Raw genomic sequence first — 21,419 nt, forward strand, 5'->3', positions numbered from 1 at the left:
TTAATGGAGAGGGGTAGGGGTTTTCTAGGCATTAGCTAGAGCTCCACTTTTATTTCCCTAAAATAAATCCTTAAAAGCAGGACTAGACAAACCTTTCCACATGGTGGGCAGCTTCCAAACGTTCAGGGGCTGCACTCCTATCCCTGTGGGCTTTGCACGGCCATTCCTGTCCCCCAGGATTTATTTATTTATTTACAGAAAGAATTTTGATCCCTCTAAAGGCTGTAGGGGGTATTTCATGGCGTTACTAGCCCATGCTTCTGTGCATTTGCTAAGAGCCAATTTTGAAAACAGGAAGTGAGAGGAAATTATTTCTGCTTTAGAAAAAACATCCACTTCCTTAGGACTTCAAAAAATACCGGGTGACGGTGACAACAATTCTATTGCCTCCTAGGGCATTTACTGTATTCTTATTCTTTTTTAGTTTTTTTTTCTTTTTAATAACTTGGGATTGGTATGGGATACAAAAGGTAAGAGGGAAAAGGGATTGGGATTGTGGGGAAGAGGAGATACAAAAATATATTAACATCCATTCTATTAACATTATCGTCCAAAGTTCCATTTCCGCTTTTCTACTCTTTTCTGCCTTCTAGCCTTAATCCACATTTTGTTCTATGTTATTCAAACATTATCTGGTGATCCTAACCATTTGTAAAATACGTCCCATCTTTCAGTTGCCTTTTGCAAAGGACAGTCCTTCATTACTTCTGATAAGATGTCGTTTTCTGCCGTTTCTCTTACCTTTTCTATAAGATCTTCTTGTTTCGGTACCATCGGACTTTTCCAGTTTTTAGCATATAAAATTCTATCTGCAGTAACTATATATGTAGCTATACCCTTCTTTGCTTTATCTATATTGTATGGTATCATAGACAGTAAAAACAATTCTGGTGTTAATGGGACCTTACAAAGCAATATTTGTTGAAATACCAAATGCACTTCTTTCCAGTATTGTTTCGCTGCTCCGCAGGTCCACCACATATGATAATAACTTCCCACATGTGCTTCACACTTCCAACAGGAATTTGATACATCTGAATACATTTGCGACAGTTTTTCTGGAGTCTATAAAACATCTTGTTTTCTGGAGTCTATAAAACATCTTGTATATATTCTCTTTAAAATTAACCGATTTTGTAAGCTTTATATTCTTTTGCCATATTTATAACCATTGATCAATATCAATATTATGATCTATGTTTTGTCCCCACTTAATCATACACTCTTTAACCATTTCATCTTGCATTTTAGTTTCTAATGGCTAGTTATACATTTTCTTAATTATTTTATCTTTTGAACCTAGTAAGTGTTTATCAAATGTCATTTGTTCTAGATATATACCCTCTATTTTATGTTTTCTGAATCTAGATTTATTTATTTATTTATTTATTTATTTATTTATTTATTTATTTATTTATTTATTTATTTATTTATTTATTCATTCATTCATTCATTCATTCATTCATTCATTCATTCATTCATTCATTCATTCATTCCATTTATACCCCGCCTATCTGTTCGTTGTGAACACTTTAGGCGGCTTACAACATAACATAAAACAAGCATATATATAAAATAATTAAGATAATTAGAAAAAAAAGAAAGAAAAAATTTTCTCCAAGATGGCAAAACAACAAGATAAATTATAGCAGATAAGAAGAGAAGAAAAATTAAGAATTAACTGGGAGGGGGAAAGGCCTCCCTAAACATCCATGTTTTCAGTTGTTTAAAACTCTCCAGCGAGGGAGCCGCGCAAATCTCTGGAGGTAAGTTGTTCCAGAGGCTAGGAGCCACTGCCGAGAAGGCCCGGTTTCTTGTATTTTCCTTCCGGGTCTCCCTCGGCGTCAGGCTCCTCAGCCTCACCTCCTGGCTCGCGCGTGTGACACGGGTAGAACTGGGTGGGAGTAAGCGTTCCGCCAAGTATCGAGGTCCTAAACCATTTAGGGCTTTAAACGTAAGCATCAAAACTTTGAAGTCAATGCGGAACCGAATGGGCAGCCAATGCAACGCGGCCAGGATAGGAGAAATGTGATGGTATTTTCTCGCTCCGCTAAGGAGTCTGGCCGCCGCATTCTGCACTACTTGGAGTTTCTGCGTTACCCTGAAAGGTAGCCCCACGTAGAGCGCGTTACAGTGGTCTAATCTCGAGATTACGAGCGCATGGACCAATGTAGTGATTCCAACTATGCTTTGGACCACCAGTCTATGTGAATGTTCTGTGTCTCTAACTCTTCTTTAGACCTTAGTGCATAGTCTTTTTTAAAGTAAATCTTGATATCTTAAAAGTTATTTCTTTCGTCATAAGATTAGGGTGAGTATAAGCCTCTATAAGTGATACCCATACTGGTATTTTTGGTAAGTTTGTTGTATAATCTTTTTCCATGTTCCCAGTAAAGCATTTCTTATCATATGTGAAGTAAAGTGTTTTTGGTCTTTATCCTTTTTATACCATAAAAAGTCATGCCAGCCAAATTGCAAATCGTGTCCTTCCAAGTTAAGTAGCCTGTCATTTTCCAAAATAATCCACTCCCTTATCCAAACTAGCACTCAAGATTGATAATACAATACCCAATCTGGAAGTCCAAGACCCGCCCTCTGTTTTGCATCCTGCATTGCTTTTAATTTAATTCTTGATTTTTTTCCCTTGCCATACAAATCTCATGGTTCTTATTAAGTTCTTGAAAAAGGACTGTGTTAGTATTTTAGAGATTGCCTGAAATAAAAATAAGATTTTTGGCAGGACATTTATTTTGATCGTCGCAATTCTTCCCAACAATGATAATTGTAGTTTATCCCATCTCTCCAAATTGTTCTGTATCTCCTTCATCAGTTTCATATAGTTATCTTTGAATAGTGTACTCGTCTTCCTTGTAATTTGGATCCCTAGATATCTAATTCTCTTTTCCTCTTGGAAGTTTGTCTTCTCAACTAGCTCCTATCGTTCTTGCTCTTTCATGTTTTTAACAAGTATTTTTGTTTTCTTTTGATTTATTCTCTCTGTATTCTTATTCTTTAGAAGAAACACATGACATTCATGCCCAGGGGGACTACATTAGAAGCAACCTGGAGCCATATTTTGCCCACCTCTGCTCTTGGGAGATACTTGAAAACCCAGACTGGAATAGCGGCTTTCATACTTTCTACCTCTAGGAATGTAATCTAGGGTCTGCACTTAGCTTGCAGGGGACCCTGACAAGGCTGGGTGGGTGCATCTTTTGCCTTCTGCAAGTGGAGTGTATGTTTCAGAATAAACCCCAGTTGTGTGTTTTAGTGTATTCGCAACTTCTGAATTTCCAGTGCCCCTCTGATAAGTTTCTAATTGGAGTCCCTGGAGCAGTTGTTTGAAATCCTCAGACGCAAATAAAAATAGAAATATTGGCTTCCACTGACGTTGCTCATCTCTGTCAGGGTGTCTGCATCTCAAACACAGGTCAGCTGAAGGGCAAGTTGAAAGAAGCTGTGAAAAATCTGTGTGGGACACTTGAGGGACGGCCGTCTCGGGTTGCTCATTGCAAAAGCCCCGTGCACACTCCTTAGGTACATGCACGTCTCAGTTATTACCAAAGAAAAGGCTCTGTTTCCATTCACAAGGATGAGGTTGTATCATGTAGAAGCAAGTAATGAATATATATGAACTTAGGGAGGTTCTCTCTGCTGTGGTAGAGTACTGTCACTCTGGGAAGAAATGCTTTATAATGTAAGCATCTTTCACTGGCTACTTCGCTAAGTTTGTACTGTGCCCTCTCCTTTGGTGTCATGTTGGCCTGTGTGAGCTGGCATGAGTTTTTGTCATTTGTAACAGTATGTCCTGGAGAAAAATGTCTTCAGCAGCAGCCTCTTGCCTGATGTAGAGCTTTTATATAAACAGAGTTTGTATGGCAAGCTGTTACTGTGTATGTACTGTACTATTCTAGATTTGTAGCCATTTGCAGTGAGATGCAGGTAAAAGTCTCAAATGAAAGCAGATCGGTGTCACTGTTAAAACAGTATCAAAAGTACCATTTGTAGTCTTACCACATTAGGATGCAGCTTGTATAATAAACATTACTGAAGCTTCCAAATATTATATGTTTCCTTATCCAGGTGGCACTTCTTGATTTTGGAGCAACCCGGGGTTATGACGAAAAATTTACAGATACCTACATAGAGGTGAGGACTCTGCTTTTTTGTGGCTTATCTTTGGTGGGTTTCAGGTGTGTGTATGACTTGAGTGTTGCTGGATGAAATGCCTGGAATTCCTAAGGAGGTTCATCTGGGCCTCATTGCTGCATGTTTTAGCCCTTGTTTGTTACATCTTAAAATAGAAGAAAAATGCTTTTCAACAAATGCATTTCTTCCTAGTGTAAATTTTTCCAAAGCAAACACACTTATGAAAAATGCTGATAGTGTATCTATCAAAAAAAGCAGTTTTGAAGTCTAGTAATACATATAGAGAAATAGCCTGGGTACATATCATTGTTCAGGTGAACAGACATTACTCTGAAAGGCTGATCACAAAAGGGGAAAAATAGTCTTTGCCACTGACTGGCTTAATGACAGATGCACCACTGCAGGACATTCGTTGCCCAGGGTCCAGATGTCCTTCCTCAGGTGGTGCTGCTGGTAGCTTAAAATTCAGGACTTCATTTGGTTATGAGAAAATTATTCTTCAGGCTTTCTTAGAAATTTTGCTCCCAGAACAAGTGTCTGAATTCTCAAGTGGAAATTCTTTATTTCAGCTTTTCCAACTGGTGTCTTTCTAATGTTTTAGACCACAATCCCTGTCTTTTTACATTAGCTTTGTTAAGTGAAGCTCATGGGAATTGTAGTCCAAAACATCTAGACAGCAATGAATTGGGGAAGTCTACTGTACTTTTTGACCACAATACAGTGCATAGTTTTAACACCTTAAACCACATAACCCAGACTTCTACTGGATTGGATTTGCTTTATGTTTTTATTACAACTGAAATCACTGTTTCCATTCCTTAAATTTAGGTATAACATTTTTTGGCCTTTACAACTGCTACCATTTTTGAAACGCTTGCCAGATGCCATGTGGTAAAAACACACGTTTTTATAAATACTGAGCATGTTTCTGGAATGTGTTGTAAAGGCATTTTTCTTATTGGTGAGTATGCTTAACTGGAGCGTCTTCCATTCTGTATAGTCAGACATTTGAATAGTTCTGTTTTTCCTTCCCATTTAGTTAATCAAAGCAGCTGCTGAAATGGATCGAGAGGAAGTGCTGAAGAAGTCAATAGAAATGAAGTTTCTGACTGGTTATGAGGTCAAGGTACAGTGGAGCCCCGCTTAAATATTACCCCGTTTAATGAAGAAATCGCTTCACGACAGTGTTTTTGCGATTGCTATTGCGATCGCTAAACTATGTTTCAAAGGGCTTTTTTTGCTTCCCGATGATTGGTTCCCTGCTTCGGGAACCGGTTTTTCACTTTACGGCGATCAGAAAAAATGGCAGCCCGCTGTTCAAAATGGCTCCCCGCTGTGCTTAGGATTCCTCGCATTACAGGCACCAGAAAATGGCCGCCCTATGGAGGATCTTCACTGGACGCTGAGGTATTTCGCCCATTGGAACGCATTGAGCAGTTTTCAATGCGTTTCAATGGGCTTTTTACTTTCGTTTGACGACGATTTCGTTCTACAGTGATTTCGCTGGAACGGATTAACGTCGTCAAGCAAGACACCACTGTACATAATAGTTCACTCTTTGCTAAGCTGCTGATGTAACTTCAATCAATTTTACAGAATTACAGCTAAAGAAAATGCCCAGTTTGAAAAAGGAAATGTATGTAGAGCCATTCATTGACACATAATGACAACCCCAGTTTCATAGCTTACCTTGGTTTATGCAAATGATCTGTGTATTGCTATTTCCCACCATGTGCTCCTGCTTCACTTCTCTCTTTGCATGCATTCGAGTGGGCAGTAGCCCTTCACTGTTAGGAATCTAATCATGACAACAATCCACATATGCCCAAACACATGGGAGAAGTCCGGGTCTGACAGAGTGGTATCCCTCTTCCCTCTCCCAATAATTTTCAAATCTAGTTTAGTTCACTTCATCATGCAGAGTACCAAATTTTTCTGTGTATAAAATGACACTTCTTTATTAAATAATTTGAGAAAAAATTGAGGGTCATTTTATACACGGAATGCTGCCATTTTCCTTGCCTTTTGCCAAGGCAGATCAAAAAGGGAGCCCTTTGATCCCTGCTTTTTCTAATTTGGGGCTAGAAAGGGGGGGTTGTCTTATACATTGGGTCGTTTTATAAATGGAAAAATACAGTATATACTTACCAGTGTAGCACTCTTCATTGTGAGTTCAAGAGCACACATTTTTGTCTCAATCTGTGATGCGGCAAAAGAAAGCAGAATTGCACTGGCACACATGGATTGCTACCTTCCACATGCTGCCTCTTGGGGGATCAGGATTTTTTTAAAGGAGGGCTGATGAATATGATTCATTTACATTTCCTTGTCCCCTCATTCTATTATAGTCTCAGGGGAATTTTCAGTCCCACAATAGCTCAACAGATGACTCATATGTTATGTTGCAGAACACATGTATGTGTGTGTGTATCATGATGTGAAATTTGAAGGAGACAGTTGTTCAGCAGGTTTATTCTTAAAGGCTTTGACTTCTTGCATTACTGAGTATGGTACTTGGGGATATTGAAGACATAGAGGAGGATAGAATATTGTAGTAGCATACAGGTATGGGTAATGGATCCATGGCAGGCAGAGACAATTAAAATGTGCTCCTTGGGATCTGGGTCAGCCTTTGGTACATATTGGTGATCTGGAACTTTGTTGTTTGATACAGAAAGTATGTAGCCTTGTGAGCCTTAGGTTTTTAAGGTTTGAATATTCTTGGGTTGCAGAGGCGTTATCATGGTAGCACATGAGGGGTGGAGGAGCTGGATTACCATTTAAAAATTACCACGGACAACAAACAATCCTTCTTGTCCATGTCCTCTCCCTGCCATCTTTACCTGCTGGCTGGAGTACCTTGTGTTTTAAGAAATTGAGATATCTTGCTGCTGTTCACAAGGCCATTCTTTGTGTGGTTCATAACATATAGGGTCACATACTCATGATAATTGACATTTCCCACTCCCCCCCCCCCTTGGAAGGATTCAAAACAGCCTCTTTTTCCCCCCTTTCTGTCAGGCTATGGAAGATGCTCACTTAGATGCTGTCCTGACCCTTGGAGAGGCATTTGCGTCTGATGAACCTTTTGACTTTGGCTCCCAACAAACTACAGAGAAGATACATGGCTTGATCCCAGTGATGCTGAAGCACAGGCTAGTTCCTCCACCAGAGGAGACCTACTCTCTCCATCGGAAAATGGGAGGTTCTTTTCTCATATGCTCCAAACTGAAGGCCAAAATTCCATGCAAGAACATGTTTCAGGAAACCTACAGTAACTACTGGAGCAGAAAGGCTAAGAAGGAATAGTAGCACAGAACAGTGGAACACCATCTTGTGTGTATGGCCAATCAGTCCAGGTTCTAGTAAACCACCATTCAGTTTCTTCTCACACCTTGCGAATCACCAGAGAAGTTCAGCAGTGTCGCCTGGAAACAGAATACTTGGTTTTAAGAACAGTGTTGGTCATATCTCCTGCACTTTACACTCTTACTAGATTATCTGTGTAATCTGTTTGACAGGAAATGGTGGTCATCTAGTGTAGGGAATGTGGGAGAAAAACTGGGAGCTGTATTTCTTAACTGTCAGCTGTTCTTTATATTTTAATACTGTGTACCTTTAAAAAAATAACAAGGGGTGAAAGAAAGAGAAAACAAAAGAAGTAGGCACTGAAATCCATTTGCAATTCTCCAAATATCTGAGGCTTTTCCCTTTTTAAAGATGTTCTTTAATTTCCTTTTCTTCCAGGGTAGAATGCAAATGGTTTCATGTCATGAAGTATAAATTGCCAACGTACATTACAAAGGAGCCCTATTTTTGTATGGTAGTTGGTGGGAGTCTGCAGCACTCAGGACCTCCTGATAGAGCAGTGTCCGATGTGTACATATGCTTTCAGTCTCTCTGGTGTTCAAGGAAAGTGAAGACATTAAAGAACTGGATGCAGGTGGCACAATTGTGTAAACACCCTAGTTTGACACGGAGTTGCTCATCTCCAGTTCTTCGAGCTGAATGTATAAGCAGAGAGAATGTCGTTAACGTGGTTCCTATTAAGAGGACAAAGAGAAACCACAGCTCTGACCGGAATCTATAGAAACCCAACTATGAAGTTAAACTTTCCCGATCTTCTTGCTTGCATCTTGATAATGCAGCCTTTGATGGAAGGTGGGGTGTGGGATTGGGGGCATATACTTTGGACTCCTTATAACCATATCAAAGAAGTTATTTCAAAGTGTCATTGAAAAGCATAATAAACATTTAAGTAGCTAAACGCACAACTTCAAGCAATTGGAGGCAGGATAAGAAATATATTTTGGATTTTTTTGTACAACAGTTGAGGCTGTACAACTTTTAACTGATTTCCAATAAAGAAGTGCTTGTGCAGAAAGTTCTTTGGCTGTGGTTCACTGCTGTGGTGGAAGGGAGTGAGTGTACTTTAATTTTTTGCTTCAATTTAAACAGCATTTAATGTATTGAGAGCTGGAGGGCTGTGCACGCCAGTCCTGGCTGCCAGGGGTTCTGGTGAATGCAGCCTTAGACCTTTGTACTTTGGGTGGAAGGCTTGAAAGGGGAATTCATGTGTTTAGTGGAATTTACAGAGAATCCTCCATGCAGTTGAAAATCCTGAAAGCACAGTACTGCTGGTTGTTTGGGGAATTCTATTATTTCAAAGCTGGACAGTAAAGAAAGCTGACAGGAAAAAATTATATTCCTTTGAAATGTGCTGGTGGAGAGCTTTGCAGATACCCTGGACTGCCAGAAAGACAAACTAGTGGGGCCTGGATCAAATCAAACCTGAACTGTATCTGGAGGAAAAAGTATGTTGAAGCCGAGGCTGTAATACTTTGGGCACATCATGAGAATGCAGGATGCTCTGGAAAAGACAGTAATGCTGAAAAAGGTGGAAGGCAGCAAAAAAAGAGAAAGACTCAATATGAGATGGACTGACTCCCTAAAGGAAGCCACACGTATGGCTCTCTCTCTCTACAAGAGATGAGCAGGGTTGCTGAGGACAGGATATTTTGGAGATTGCTTATTCATACGGTCACTGTAAGTCAGAGGTGATTTGATGGCACATAAAGGAAAACAAGTATATTCAGATGAACACATGAAGATCCCCCACTGCATACGTGCCCAATCTGTAGAAATCTTAGCTTGCTAATACAGAGAGGTGGGATTAGTGTAAGTAAGTACTGCTGTTTCTCCTACACATTATTCAAGCATGTGACATTGAACATCTAAATGGGGCTATACTTCAATTAATGAGAATGCACTAATTCCTAATTCAATAATAAAATGTTGCTTCTGTTTCATAACCATGTTGTCACTCGATTTTGAGGTTGAGGCAAGCAAAAGGTGGCTAAACATACCAAATTAGTCTGTAGCCTGGAATACTCCACATTTTAGCCACATTCCACAATGTTACGTAGTCACTGAAATAATTCTGTTTATGTGCACTTACCTTTAAGCAGGATTCTAGGTAATTTTTCCAAACATGTTTATAATTATGGAGGAAAATTATATGCCTGATTTGTCACAATTACAGAATAGTAGTGGTAGAATCAATATAAAGTGCTATTTCTCCCCCCTCCCCTACACTTTTGGACAGGGGCTTTCTCTCCTAGAGTTGCCATCTCTCTCCCTAAAATATGTACTGATTGTAGCAGTATGACTGTTTGTACTCCAGTGATAGTCATGTAGTTGTGGTGATACCAGATCCAAGAAGGATATCAGGTAATATTGGATTGGCCAATGACTAGAATGTCTTGCTAGTGTGCTAAAGGAGAGTGGATGACATGTCAGACAACAATGCTAATTCCCTATGCTGTCTCTCTCAGCTGGTTCCTCTCAGGAAGACCACAAAAAGGGAAACAAAGGTACCTGTTACCCTGATTTTCTTGTTCTTGGCACAATAACATTTAGGATTGTCTTTCATAAAGTCACGGGTTGCCATTTGTAGCCTGTAGGAACAAATCCTTTGTGTCCCTTGCTGACAGGTATCTTGTGCTGTGGGAGGAAAGGCAAACCCCTGAACATCAGACAGAGGCATTTTCTGTAAGTCGAACGGGGCTGGCAGAAGGCAGGTTCTGGATCTAGCCCTTTAAAGCAGATGGTTGCTGATGTGAAATCCATTTTTCCACATCAATTTTGTGCTTCATCTAGATGTGGAAAATCTTTTCTTTCTCAATGTACACTTGCACATTTCATCCATGCAGGTTTAAGAAAAACACTCAAATGAAACAGAATATCATTTTTATGACACTGATAGGGATAGAAAAGGCGTGGGACTATGTAGCCCTACAGACCTAAATGTAAAGCTTAGTTTATAATAGACATATATTGTGTGGTTCAGTTTATTTTTAAGTGGACAGTAGTCCCAGTTGCGCTGTGTGTGGATTTTCTCATTTAAATGCAAAGTGCTGGAACAGAGGAATTTTGTTGTTGTTGTATGGCCTTAGCCGGCAACTAAATAGGTGGTTGACTCACATAGTTCCTTGCAGCTCACTGCAAGAGAAGAAGTCACACTTTAGAATTGCTTCATGAAAGTGCCCACTTACCATTCACTAGGGTAGCTCTGTCACAAGATAGAAGGGGCTTAGGAAGATTATACAGTTAGAAAACTATAGTAAGAAATCTGCACTGTTAACCAGGTAATATGATGTGTTCTATGAAATAAACTGAATTTTCTCAGGACTGTTCTCTGTCGTGCTCTGTAAACATGATACAAAATGTCACTTTAAAGGGAAAGTAACTGAAGTGTGCAGGGAAGGCCTGTATAACGTAGTGGCTATGGATATAGCAATGGAGTAAAACTGGGAAGACCTGGGTTCAAATTCCTACTTAGCCATGGAAACTCAATTGGGGACAACAATGGTAAAAACAATCTTTACATGTCTCACATACCTTGAAACCTTATTAGGGTCGCCATACATCGGATGTGACTTGATGAGACAACAACACCTGAAGTTTGGAATAATGGTTAAAGTAAAAGGATTAAAAGCATGGATAAGATATGGCTGGATTGATAAAAACCATATAGGAAAATTCAGCTCAAATAGTTTTGCCTTCAACTCTAATACATTTCTGTAAGTTGTGTTATTTTATATGTGTGCTTGCATATCAACTTTATACATGTTGATCTACTGCAGCTTATTTTTACACTTTGATATTTAGCATGAACAGGAAAGAATAATCAGAAGAATAACTTAAAGTTGTATCTACATTCTCCTGCATGTGTACATTTTGAGTGGGCTGACAAGGGATGATGAAATGTGCGGAAGATGGTGCGAGCGCTAGTTAAGAGCATAAAAAGCTGACAAGGGGCTTAATGAGCCAAACACACTGAAAGCCAAATGAGAACTTTGCTACCTTGTGAGTATCAGATATAAACCTGTATGGAGCATTATTTAGTCTGTTTTGTACTTCAGGCAAATCTCCATATTGGAATTTTTTAACTGAAGCAGTTTTCCATCACAGCTCTGTTTATACAAAAAGTTGTTTGGCTTAGCTGAATGATTGAATAATAGTAGCAAATAGCAGGTTGTTTTCAGCCTGTCACAGAAGCAAGAACTGCAGCTTTATGCTGACTGAGCACTTTTCCTCTGAAGGAAACAGTTCCCATTTAACTGCAAACAACATTCTCAGTTTAACCATGACTGGACTTGGAATGGTGCAAGGAAGAGTTTTTTTATAAGTTAACAAGCAAGCGTCCTGTTGATGGTAGAAAATAATGCAGCAGAACATGTAGATGTTGCACTATGTTTACATCTTACAGTTTTATAGAGTTAAGCATGTTTGATTGTTGTCCAAGATAGCTGACATATGTCAGTGTACTGAGAGTTGGTATGTACTTGAACACAGGCATTTCTTCCTGGTGAGCCAGCAGCCAGGGTGGAACTATAGAGATCTTTTTCATCTGGTAATTGCATCAGATGTTTGATGGGTAATGGGAAGGAAACTGATAAATCCCTCTGCTTCCTCTCCAAAACATCATGCCATGAATGTTTTTTTTCTTCTCTAAGACTCGAGCAATGATGTGCCAGCTTCAAGATTCTGATCACACTTTTATTAAGCCACAATTTGTTGTTTTAATTTCAGCAACACAAATGCCAGCAGGGATTCTTAGTCAATAAAGGGACTAAAATGTGTTACCCTTAACAGTTTTAGCTAGCATTAATGAAGGCATGTTTTGAACATTAATAGTTCTTCTTTATAATATTATCATATGCATATACAGTACAGTATTAGTTAATATAATGTGGGACAGAGAGAATATAGGAAAGAAGGGTAGTAGTGCCATGTTTAGGGTTAAGCCAGACTTGCATACCAACTATTTCATGCCAGCACAAATGATTGGTACAGTTTCCTGACAGTGTTATTTACCATGTAATCCCCTATGGCAGTGGTTCCCAGCTGTTCTTGGACTGCAACTCCCAGAAGCCTTCACCACCAGCTGTGCTGGCCAGGACCTCTGAGAACTGTAGTCCAAGAACATCTGAGGACTCAAGGTTGGCAATCACTACTCTAAGGTGAGCTTTTTCCCTTTTAAAAAAAAGGAACAGGAAGGAGGTTTCACCCACTTACCAAATGTCCTCCCCACTTGGTTTTTGCCCATAAGGCATACTTGCAGCAAAGAGAACCTTCACAAGTGGCAGTGCAAGGCTAGATTTTCTTTGGCAAACAGCAGAGAGAGAAGTGTCCTTGCTCATCACTTTCCTGCCTTAACCTGCTCATCAGGGCTGCTTCTAACAGAAAAACAACCCCGTGAACCAAATAGCAAGTTATTGTTCCAGTCAGTCTTGTTGTGCTATCATTAAATGGAAGTGGCTAACATTCATTTTGAGGCAAAAGGTAGCTGCACTTCAGTCTGCCTGTAGGCTGAAATCTACATAAAACGTGCTCCACTCCCCCCTCCTTGACTGATTTGGGCTACATGGTTTTGCAGAATATTTGCAGAAGAGTATATCACGTAACTGCTAAGAAATTTCTGTACCTCTCAAACTAGTAATCCTTTGACTTTTACTCATATTATACAGTCCTCCTAATCATTTTCACCGACATCCATTTTCTCCCCTCTCTGCTATCCACATATCCCCCCTTATTGCATTGTTGACTGGGAAGCCTTGTGGCCTTGAGGTGACTAAATATAGCAAGAGACCACGTTTAGTCTTCCAAAGTGTTCTATGCCAACACATCTAAAGCAAAGACTACAGCTTTTAAGGACTCATTTTAAACTGTTACTTCATCATTTGCCCCCAGCCCACTTACCCATTGAAGAATAATCTGATGGGAAGGGGAAAAAAGACAAACCATCTGTATTTCTAATAGTTCCCTGTTTTATTGCAATACATCAAAGTAAGGTTAATATTAAGTGTTACCAACATAAAATATTGGTGGCCCGTCATTTATTACATCACTGACTGATCCACCTTAAATATTTCTGCGCAATAGAATCTACATCATTGTTCTGGAGCAGAGAATCTCTTACAATGTCCTCTACAACAGTGAGGGCATAAAATCAAAACAAGAGTGAGAAGAAGCAAAAAGCAGAATCTTTTCCCACACGCACACTTGTCAGCTTTTATACTCTAAAACAAAACAAAAAAGTGATTACATCTAGGCCATGCAAAACTGTACAATAATATTACAATGCAAAAAATCCCTAAAAATATCTTTTTAAAAAATAAATGTTATGAAACCATCATACATAAAAAAGCAGGTATAATTGCTGTGAAATACCAATACTGCTTTTTGGTTGTGAATTGCTTCCTTATGAATGAAAGAAGTTTTTATGCCCAATGGGAGAATTTTCATTAAAAAAAAAAAGGTGACAAGTAGTGTGAAATTGCCATAATGCACAACATGGTCTTAAAGGTTGAAAATCTACAGCATATCTGATTTCTGAAGGCCCCCTTGTAGACTAGGAGTTAGAAGCCCAGCTTGATATTCCAGGAAAAGTTTGATGAGCTTTTGGAATGAAACAGGCTAATAGTGCCTTTATTAGTTTCTAGGCACAAAACCTTATTGCACTTGGAGTAACATTTTCCCCAAGGCTTATGCACTTCCTGAGGTCTCCAAGCAGGGCATCCATATATGGAACCCAGGTTGTACAGAGGTAATTTTCACACCATAGTGAAATTTCCTAAGGCTAATAAAATGCCAACAAGCCAGCTCTGGGGTTCCCAGTTTTTCCTCTGATTTAACAAGACACCAGAAGAAGAAACTGAGGTACTGCAGTTAGGTGTTTTGTTTAAAAATTCATGGTCTCAAAAGACACTAATGTTTTTCCACATTCAAAACTTCAAACCACCATCCTAAACTCAATCTATCATCCATATCTTCACTATTACAGAAGAAAAGATTTGTTTGTTTCATAGATGTGTCTGTGATGAACCTCATGCCCCAAAATACATTATTGCATTTCATGTTTATCATATGAAGACATCCTGCTGCTTTCAAATACCTGAGTGTTTAACACAAATGTCAACTGTATTTTCCCCAAACCCAAGCATCTTGTTCTAAAAAAAAATGCAAGTTAGAAACACAAAACAACCAACACACAAATTAACCCTTAAAAGAAGCCAACTAATGAGAGACTGACTCAGAAGAATACAAAGTAATACTATAACAGGAATGTGTTTTGAAAAGAAACATGAATGATATGCTCAGATTTTGAATGTTCAATAGAAAAAAAATATGCAGTGGAGCCTGATGCAACAGTTGTAATATCAAGGTTATTTTACAATCAAAACCTGATTTATTGGGCCTCGAGAATAATGAAGCAATAAGTGAGATGGCTGAATCAACCCAAAGCAACTTATGTAGTGAAAGCACAGCCTCAAACTGCGAACACAAGAGATGCTAACAAATTAGTCAGGATAGTTCAAGATTACCAAAGTGCTTGCAGAAATGTCACCATACGAATGGAAATTCAGCAAAAGTAGAGCAAGATATCTCAATGTCATCAGAGATGAGAGCATATAGAAGAGCATGTATTAGGCATAGCTGGAAAGGTTTATACTATACAACTGTGCCCAAGGATGACGATATCCTAACAAAGGACAGTGATTTTGCGAAATGGCCCAATAATACACACAAATGTAACCCTCAGTGTAATTTTTTTTGTAATCGCATCTTGTATCTACAGCTGCATTTTGCTAAGAATACAGGTTTCATGCTCAGAACCAATGGTCACAGGAATTGCTGGAGACTTTGAGATAATACCTGAAGAAGAAGATTATTCAGACCACCTGTATCATTCAGGCCTGGAAATCTTAATGCCTTTTTAATATGATAATCTTTAAGCAAGATCATACCTGAAACAGAACAAGGAGACATTCTAATGCTAAACTCTATAAAGGTACCAAACAGTGGCTAGGCATAAAGAGGTATCACAAGGAAGAGGATTGCAACAGAACCTATGTGTAGCAAATGTAAGGAAAAGATGCCAAAGGATTTTGAAAGATGCCCATGCCATGCCCTGACCGTTTCCAAAAGGCTTCTTCATGGGGAAGTTGACATGAATAAATGGCTGCTATGAAATGCAAAGTTTTAGATCTCTCTTGTTTTTACACATACAAATTGTGAAATTATTGATGAGCCAAGTTCAACAGACTGGATTAGGCCACCATATTTAATAAGAAAGCTTTGTGCCTCCCCACTGCCCCAGTCTCTTCCACCAGTGTAAACAGCCAAATGGAAGCTCTGCATGTGGCAATCTACTGAATGCAGCAAAACACATGGAACCAACAACTAGCAGACTCAAAAGAACTAGATGACTAAATGCATCTTATAGCACTATTTAGCTTGCACCCTTCCTTCCATGATTGCAGCAATTTTCAGAAAGAACTTGAAAAACTCCCATTACAGTATTTGCACATCTGTTGCTTTAACTGCTGATCAGAAGTGACTAGAAAGACTGGATGTTAGCCATGAAGTTCCAGGATATTATACTATACATTGAAAAAAAAACACTACCATACAAATTCTTCATTTACCTGGGCCTGACACTGGTATAAAAGTAGAAGTAATTAGAAGGAGAAAAAATACTAATTTTGTTTGAGAATGCAATTATACTTAAGTTGCTCAAGAAGAAAGGGATAGGAAAAAGTTGACTTTTGTTCTCACCCTATATCTAGAGTTTGAATTTTATAGAACTTATTTAGGTGACAATTTGTTTCTGCTTTGTACTCTGCAGAGATAAATGTTTTGCCCTGCCAAGGGCTTTGCTGGGTTCTGACCACCACAATATTTTAAAACAATAACGTTAAGCACCAGGCCATTTGGGATGGGGAGATGACAGCAGCAAAAATCTTCAGACCATAAATCTTCTAGTGTTTCAGCAATGTATAATTGTCAATAGCAGATCTTTAGGTTTAAATGTGCAAGAGAAAGAAGCTATTTCACACCTAACATGGTTTGCATTTGCTTGATGCAGATAATCTCATATGAATAGATGCTGCACACAAGAAAGACTGGTTATGAAATGGTCAGGTTGTTCTTAAACTCCAGCTCCACCAATTCTTTTAAAATTTCTCATGTATTTGTGCTGAATTTAGTTGGCCTTACTCCGCTGTTGCTCAGGGCTACATAATGGCTCTGTCCTTGAGCCCACCTCACACTTACAAATTGCTAAATCTTGGGTTTTTCTTGTAGAGTGAAATACACTGCAGACTAAAGGCAGAGGCAGCTTATAAATGAGGACTATGGCTTTAGTTCTACTGCTAAGAAGGACTATTACAGAGTGCTTTGTGAGGATGAAGTCTTCCTCCAGGCTCTGTTTTTATCTATCCCATGTTCTATATCCAGATCACACCCTCAATCCATAGATTACTTACAATGATAAAGGGAACAATACAAGTATTTTTAAATTAAAGGATCTCTTAAATAGGAATCCATCTTCTGCTGCTTCTTTTATTATATACATACGTACTAACTCTTAATTTTGTGTATTTACTTAAACTCTGTACTTTAGTAAAATATGCATCATTTTTTAAAAAATCAGTATGGATTTGCTGGCAACCATCATATTGACATTCAAACAGAGTGGCTGGCTGAAAGCATGTGCCTCTGCCCCTGCAGGGCAGACTGTGCCCCATCACCAGGGACAGAAGGGGGGTGTTGCTGTGCTAATCTTGAAAAAATAGAATATGAGGAGTGTTTCTGTATGTGTGTGTGTGTGTGTGTGTGTGTGTGTGTGTGAAAGCAAAATCTATCTCGTTTTCTCTTACAGGTTGTGTTTTGGTCAGTCTACATTATCGTCTTTTGTCTGGAGTGGTGGTGTGGTGTGGAATAGGCCCATAATAATATAAACAGCTGTTATCCTATGAAATAAAATACAAATATACTGATATTTCCTGTACGCCACCCCACCACCATCCCCCATGGTTATCTCTTGCTTGCTGTTACTACGAAATGAGAAGTGGGGGGAGTGGTGACCGTTCGCTGCTTGTGCCAGAGAAGGCAAATAGGTTCTTTTCCTCCCTCCCTCCCACAGTTTGTTTCTGGAGAGAAGCAGAGGGGTGAGGAGACAATGGAGAATCAGGGGGACCGTAAGCTGCTGAGATGTCAGATCTGAATGCTGAAGCAGTTCATGTGTCCCAACTCACGTGGTCAGAGCTCTCCAGAGAGAGGCTCTTGGTCTTGTGAGGAGAGATGGGGCTGGGAGGGCTGCTCAGGTTGGAGCTGTTCGAAGCTGTTGAATGCCTTGGAGAGTCTGAGTCCTGTAGCCCAAAAAAAGAAAAGAAAAGCAAGAGAAGACATCAGAGAGCCAAAGCAGAAGACCAAATTGGGGCAGGGGAGGACGGGAAGGGAGCAGACACCCAGACTGAGAGGAAAAGAACACGCTGGACCCCCCCCCCCTTTCCCACCTCTCCCAGAAACAGAGAACAGGGGAATGAATAACACCTTCTATCAAGAGGATGTTCTTGATACTAGCATACTATTCTCTGGAATGAAAAAAATTCCCAGTACAACACCAGAACTCTATCAAGCTACATAAGTGCACCCTTTATGGTTGACTGACAGTTTGGTTCTGTGCCCTGCCCCCACCGATGCAATAGTATAGAATATGTTCTACACGTCTAGACAATTCTAGACGACAATCTGCCAAATACAAATGTGTGTGTTTATGAACTTATGATGATGGTATCTTGGTTGCCGTTTTCAGCAGGCTTAAAATTTCTTTGTGTTCATTTCTTTGTTGCACGAACTGCTGATGAAGCATCAGAAGTTTTGAACATGACACGTCTCTAAAGGAACACTTGTTCTGATACTAACACTTGACACTAGGGCACTATCTGTTTTAAGTTGCAGTAAACCTTGACAAGAATGTTGCTTAAAAAAAACAGCAGGAGAGCATTTTGAATGAACAAAAGCCTGTACACATGCAACTGTATCTTGTAGGCAACTTCTGTGAAATATTTTTTCAAATTATTTTCCATCCTCAATTCTTGCTGAATGGGTGTTGCAGCCATAGAGAATTCAGTTCACATCATACACATGCCATGGGAACTTGCTTTTCACTGTGCGAATTAATCCTGTGTCTTAGGTCAACCATTCATAACTGTTGGTTCTCCAAATGTGCTGGGCTACAATATCCTGCACCCCCTGCTATCATATTGGGGGAGATGAGAGTTGCAGTCCAAAACATCTAGAAGGCAACCACTTGAAGGAGGATGTTTTAATACGTTCCCCCCCCCCCCCCCGGTAAGTCTTTATAGAGTCAGCAGGAAATACCAACTTAGTGCTACAGCAATGGAAGCTTCCCCTCTGCTTAGCTTTGCACCATGTTCATGTCCAGTCTTTCATACAACCAATCCAGCAACTGCCAAATTGTACAAACTGATGCAAACTCAAACTCTATATTTGGAATATGCTTATATTACAAAGTATATGCCCTGTATGTTTAGTTAACTCTTACATGCGATATGCAAAGGCACTTGAATGCACCACTATAACTTAACCTTTGTTGACATATCAAACGAAGGAAATCTGCAAGTACCACTAAAAACTACTACAAAAAACTTACTTTCCATGTCACACACAATCTTTTTTGTAAATTTTCAATTATATTTCAGTCAGAAAGTGCTCCTTCTTTAGTAGCACTTGTGGATCTTCTTCCTGAGAACTCTGACCAACGTAGGACTTTGGCCAGTCTATCTCAGAGTCATTCTAACACTGCTTAGTGTGGAATGGGGAATCCTAACAGTTTTTCTACTTTTCCCCTACATTATACACACCTCTCGCTCATAGTCCCTCGCTGGGGCATCACTGCCTTGGTCCAAACCGCCAGAGGACAAGGAGCCATCGGAAGGGGATGCCATCGGCTGACGCTTTGCTCCATAGCTACTGCCTGAGAATTCCCTCCGCAAAGCACTGCCGTTTTGCGCAGATGACCCTGGAAAGCCACCCAAGGATTTAGTAAAGCAACATACATGAAGGCACAGAAAGCTGCAGGGAGTGTGCTATTTTCATTAGACTTTCCTTTTGGATATTGGCTGCTAATTTCAGAGACATGTTATATGTAATCATTCATTGAACATAATGTGAATCTTGGTCCTTTGAACAAGAGCTCTGTGTTCTGAAGAAGCATGGGCTTCGTTGTTGGGTTTAAATATCTGCTCAGTCCTACTTCATGTTCAGCACTAGTTTTGTTGGTGTTTCACCTGTGTTTCTTCTAATTGGATCCTAAAAAAATGTAAAAACAATCTGAATTTTCTAAATTTAATTCTCCCACAGGATGGAACTCAATAGGACCATTCCACTGATGGAGCTGCTTCCATGAGCAGAACCAGGACAGGAAAATTCCATTTTCCCTTTGCAACCCTCTATAGACTTTCAAAAGGTGCTCTGTAGGGTAATGATTTTAACCCAACAGTGGAACACAGGAGGGCCTGGCGTGCTCTGGTCCATGGGGTCACGAAGAGTTGGACACGACTAAACAACTAAACAACAACAAGGGTAATGAAATCTTCCAGAGCAGATTTCAGGATGTCAGGATCTGCCACGAAAAGCACTCTTGTCATAGGCATCCACTGGCATAATTTTCATTTTTGGCTTTTGATTCAAGAAACGAACCTTCCTGTCAGTGCTGGATTTTTGTGCTATGGGGTGCTTTGCCATCACAAGCATAACAATGGGAAGTTTCAAATGTAAGGCCTAAAACAAGCTGGTGTTGAAGTAACTTGAGCCAAATAAAAAGTAACATTGCCTATAGTTGCTAGTCCATTCATAAATGCATAAAATGAATAGTATAAGAGAATTGCATTTCTTAGATTAACTATATTCTCAGCAAAGAGGACAGATTTTTGTCTCCAGTAATTCTTGGACAGGCTGCACTTTGCTCCTGAGACTTAACAGTTATCTCAACAACTCAGCTTCAGTCACAAATAGACAGATACTTAGAATTTTTCTGCATGGTAACAGTCTAAAAATTCTCCTTCCTACTTGTGAGAGAGAAAGGGGGTAGGGGATTATTTCACCAAATTTCTCCAAGGGAAGAAGGAATTCTCCAACCCTTTCTCAGAAGCAGGGTTCACAATTAGCAACACTTGTAGCACAAATTTATTTTTTCCTCCCCCCAAATAATTTCTTTTTTGCACTGCTACTAGCAGTGGCAACAACAGCAACTATTTGGGCAGACTGGCTACCATTTGGCTTTCCTTGCCATCTAGCTTCCTCTACTTAGTGTTGTTTGTTCTTGGCCTCTGTTCTGGGGAAGCAAACATTCAAAAAAGATTTTGAGAAATTTTGCTCAGCACTTTCCCCGGACTTCCAAATGCTGCATTTTGGAACATTCATCGTAGACACATGTTCCCTCTATTGTAGACACTTATAATACAGCTCCTGTATGTTCTATAGTTAATATGAAGTGGGGGGGGGGGCGCAGTGTTGTATCAGCTCCAGGAAAAAGATGCAGGTACTGTAGTGTTGTGTCATAGTTTGTCTTCCAGTTTCTCAAAAGTCTTGTTTCTCCATGAAAAAGACTTCCATTTTACTGCCACATACTCAAGGCTCTTTATGATTTCCTTCAGTCACATTTTCTAGCTTTCCATAGCACTGCAGGATGCTATACCTGGTTTTCCCTATTTCTCTTCCATCCTAGTACACATTAGGGGCATGCATTTTGGATTTTTTGGACTGTAAACTCTACACATCTCCTTTCTGGGAGTCACACTGCAGTTTCCCAGCAGCTTCTTTTTCAAATAAGAAAATAGGCCTATCGAAGACATGAAGCCCACCACAATGGCAGATGGTACCTCCACCACTTTCAG

General features: G+C 39.6%; 2 protein-coding genes and 1 long non-coding RNA gene across 21 annotated transcripts in view; 1 reads left to right on the forward strand and 2 right to left on the reverse strand.

Annotated features, from left to right (window-relative positions):
- The window catches only part of COQ8A (coenzyme Q8A), a 96,073-nt gene extending 87,540 nt beyond the window's left edge, over positions 1–8,533 (forward strand). For all 3 annotated transcript variants that reach the window (XM_020809338.3, XM_078383009.1, XM_072991093.2), the window contains exons 13-15: positions 4,084–4,149; positions 5,189–5,275; positions 7,171–8,533. In XM_020809338.3, coding sequence (XP_020664997.3) covers positions 4,084–4,149; positions 5,189–5,275; positions 7,171–7,458 — 441 coding nt within the window. In that variant the 3' untranslated portion in view covers positions 7,459–8,533. The remainder of the gene's footprint in view (positions 1–4,083; positions 4,150–5,188; positions 5,276–7,170) is intronic.
- Positions 8,534–10,381: 1,848 nt separating this feature from the next.
- Positions 10,382–11,110, reverse strand: LOC144585808 (uncharacterized). Its single transcript, XR_013540372.1, has 2 exons — positions 11,050–11,110; positions 10,382–10,650 (listed from the first exon to the last, which is right to left on the reverse strand). It is a non-coding gene; the product is annotated as an uncharacterized LOC144585808 (long non-coding RNA).
- A 2,353-nt stretch (positions 11,111–13,463) lies between these two features.
- CDC42BPA (CDC42 binding protein kinase alpha) overlaps positions 13,464–21,419 on the reverse strand; it is a 202,429-nt gene continuing 194,473 nt past the window's right edge. For 14 of the 17 annotated variants that reach the window (XM_078383006.1, XM_078383008.1, XM_072991030.2 and 11 more), the window contains 2 exons: positions 19,386–19,543; positions 13,464–17,867 (listed from right to left, as the gene is read on the reverse strand). In XM_078383006.1, coding sequence (XP_078239132.1) covers positions 17,736–17,867; positions 19,386–19,543 — 290 coding nt within the window. In that variant the 3' untranslated portion in view covers positions 13,464–17,735. The remainder of the gene's footprint in view (positions 17,868–19,385; positions 19,544–21,419) is intronic. The other 3 variants (XM_072991083.2, XM_072991089.2, XR_013540370.1) reach the window with 2 other exon arrangements.

The sequence above is a fragment of the Pogona vitticeps genome, chromosome 1 (genome assembly GCF_051106095.1).
Source record: "Pogona vitticeps strain Pit_001003342236 chromosome 1, PviZW2.1, whole genome shotgun sequence".
Taxonomy (NCBI): domain Eukaryota; kingdom Metazoa; phylum Chordata; class Lepidosauria; order Squamata; family Agamidae; genus Pogona; species Pogona vitticeps.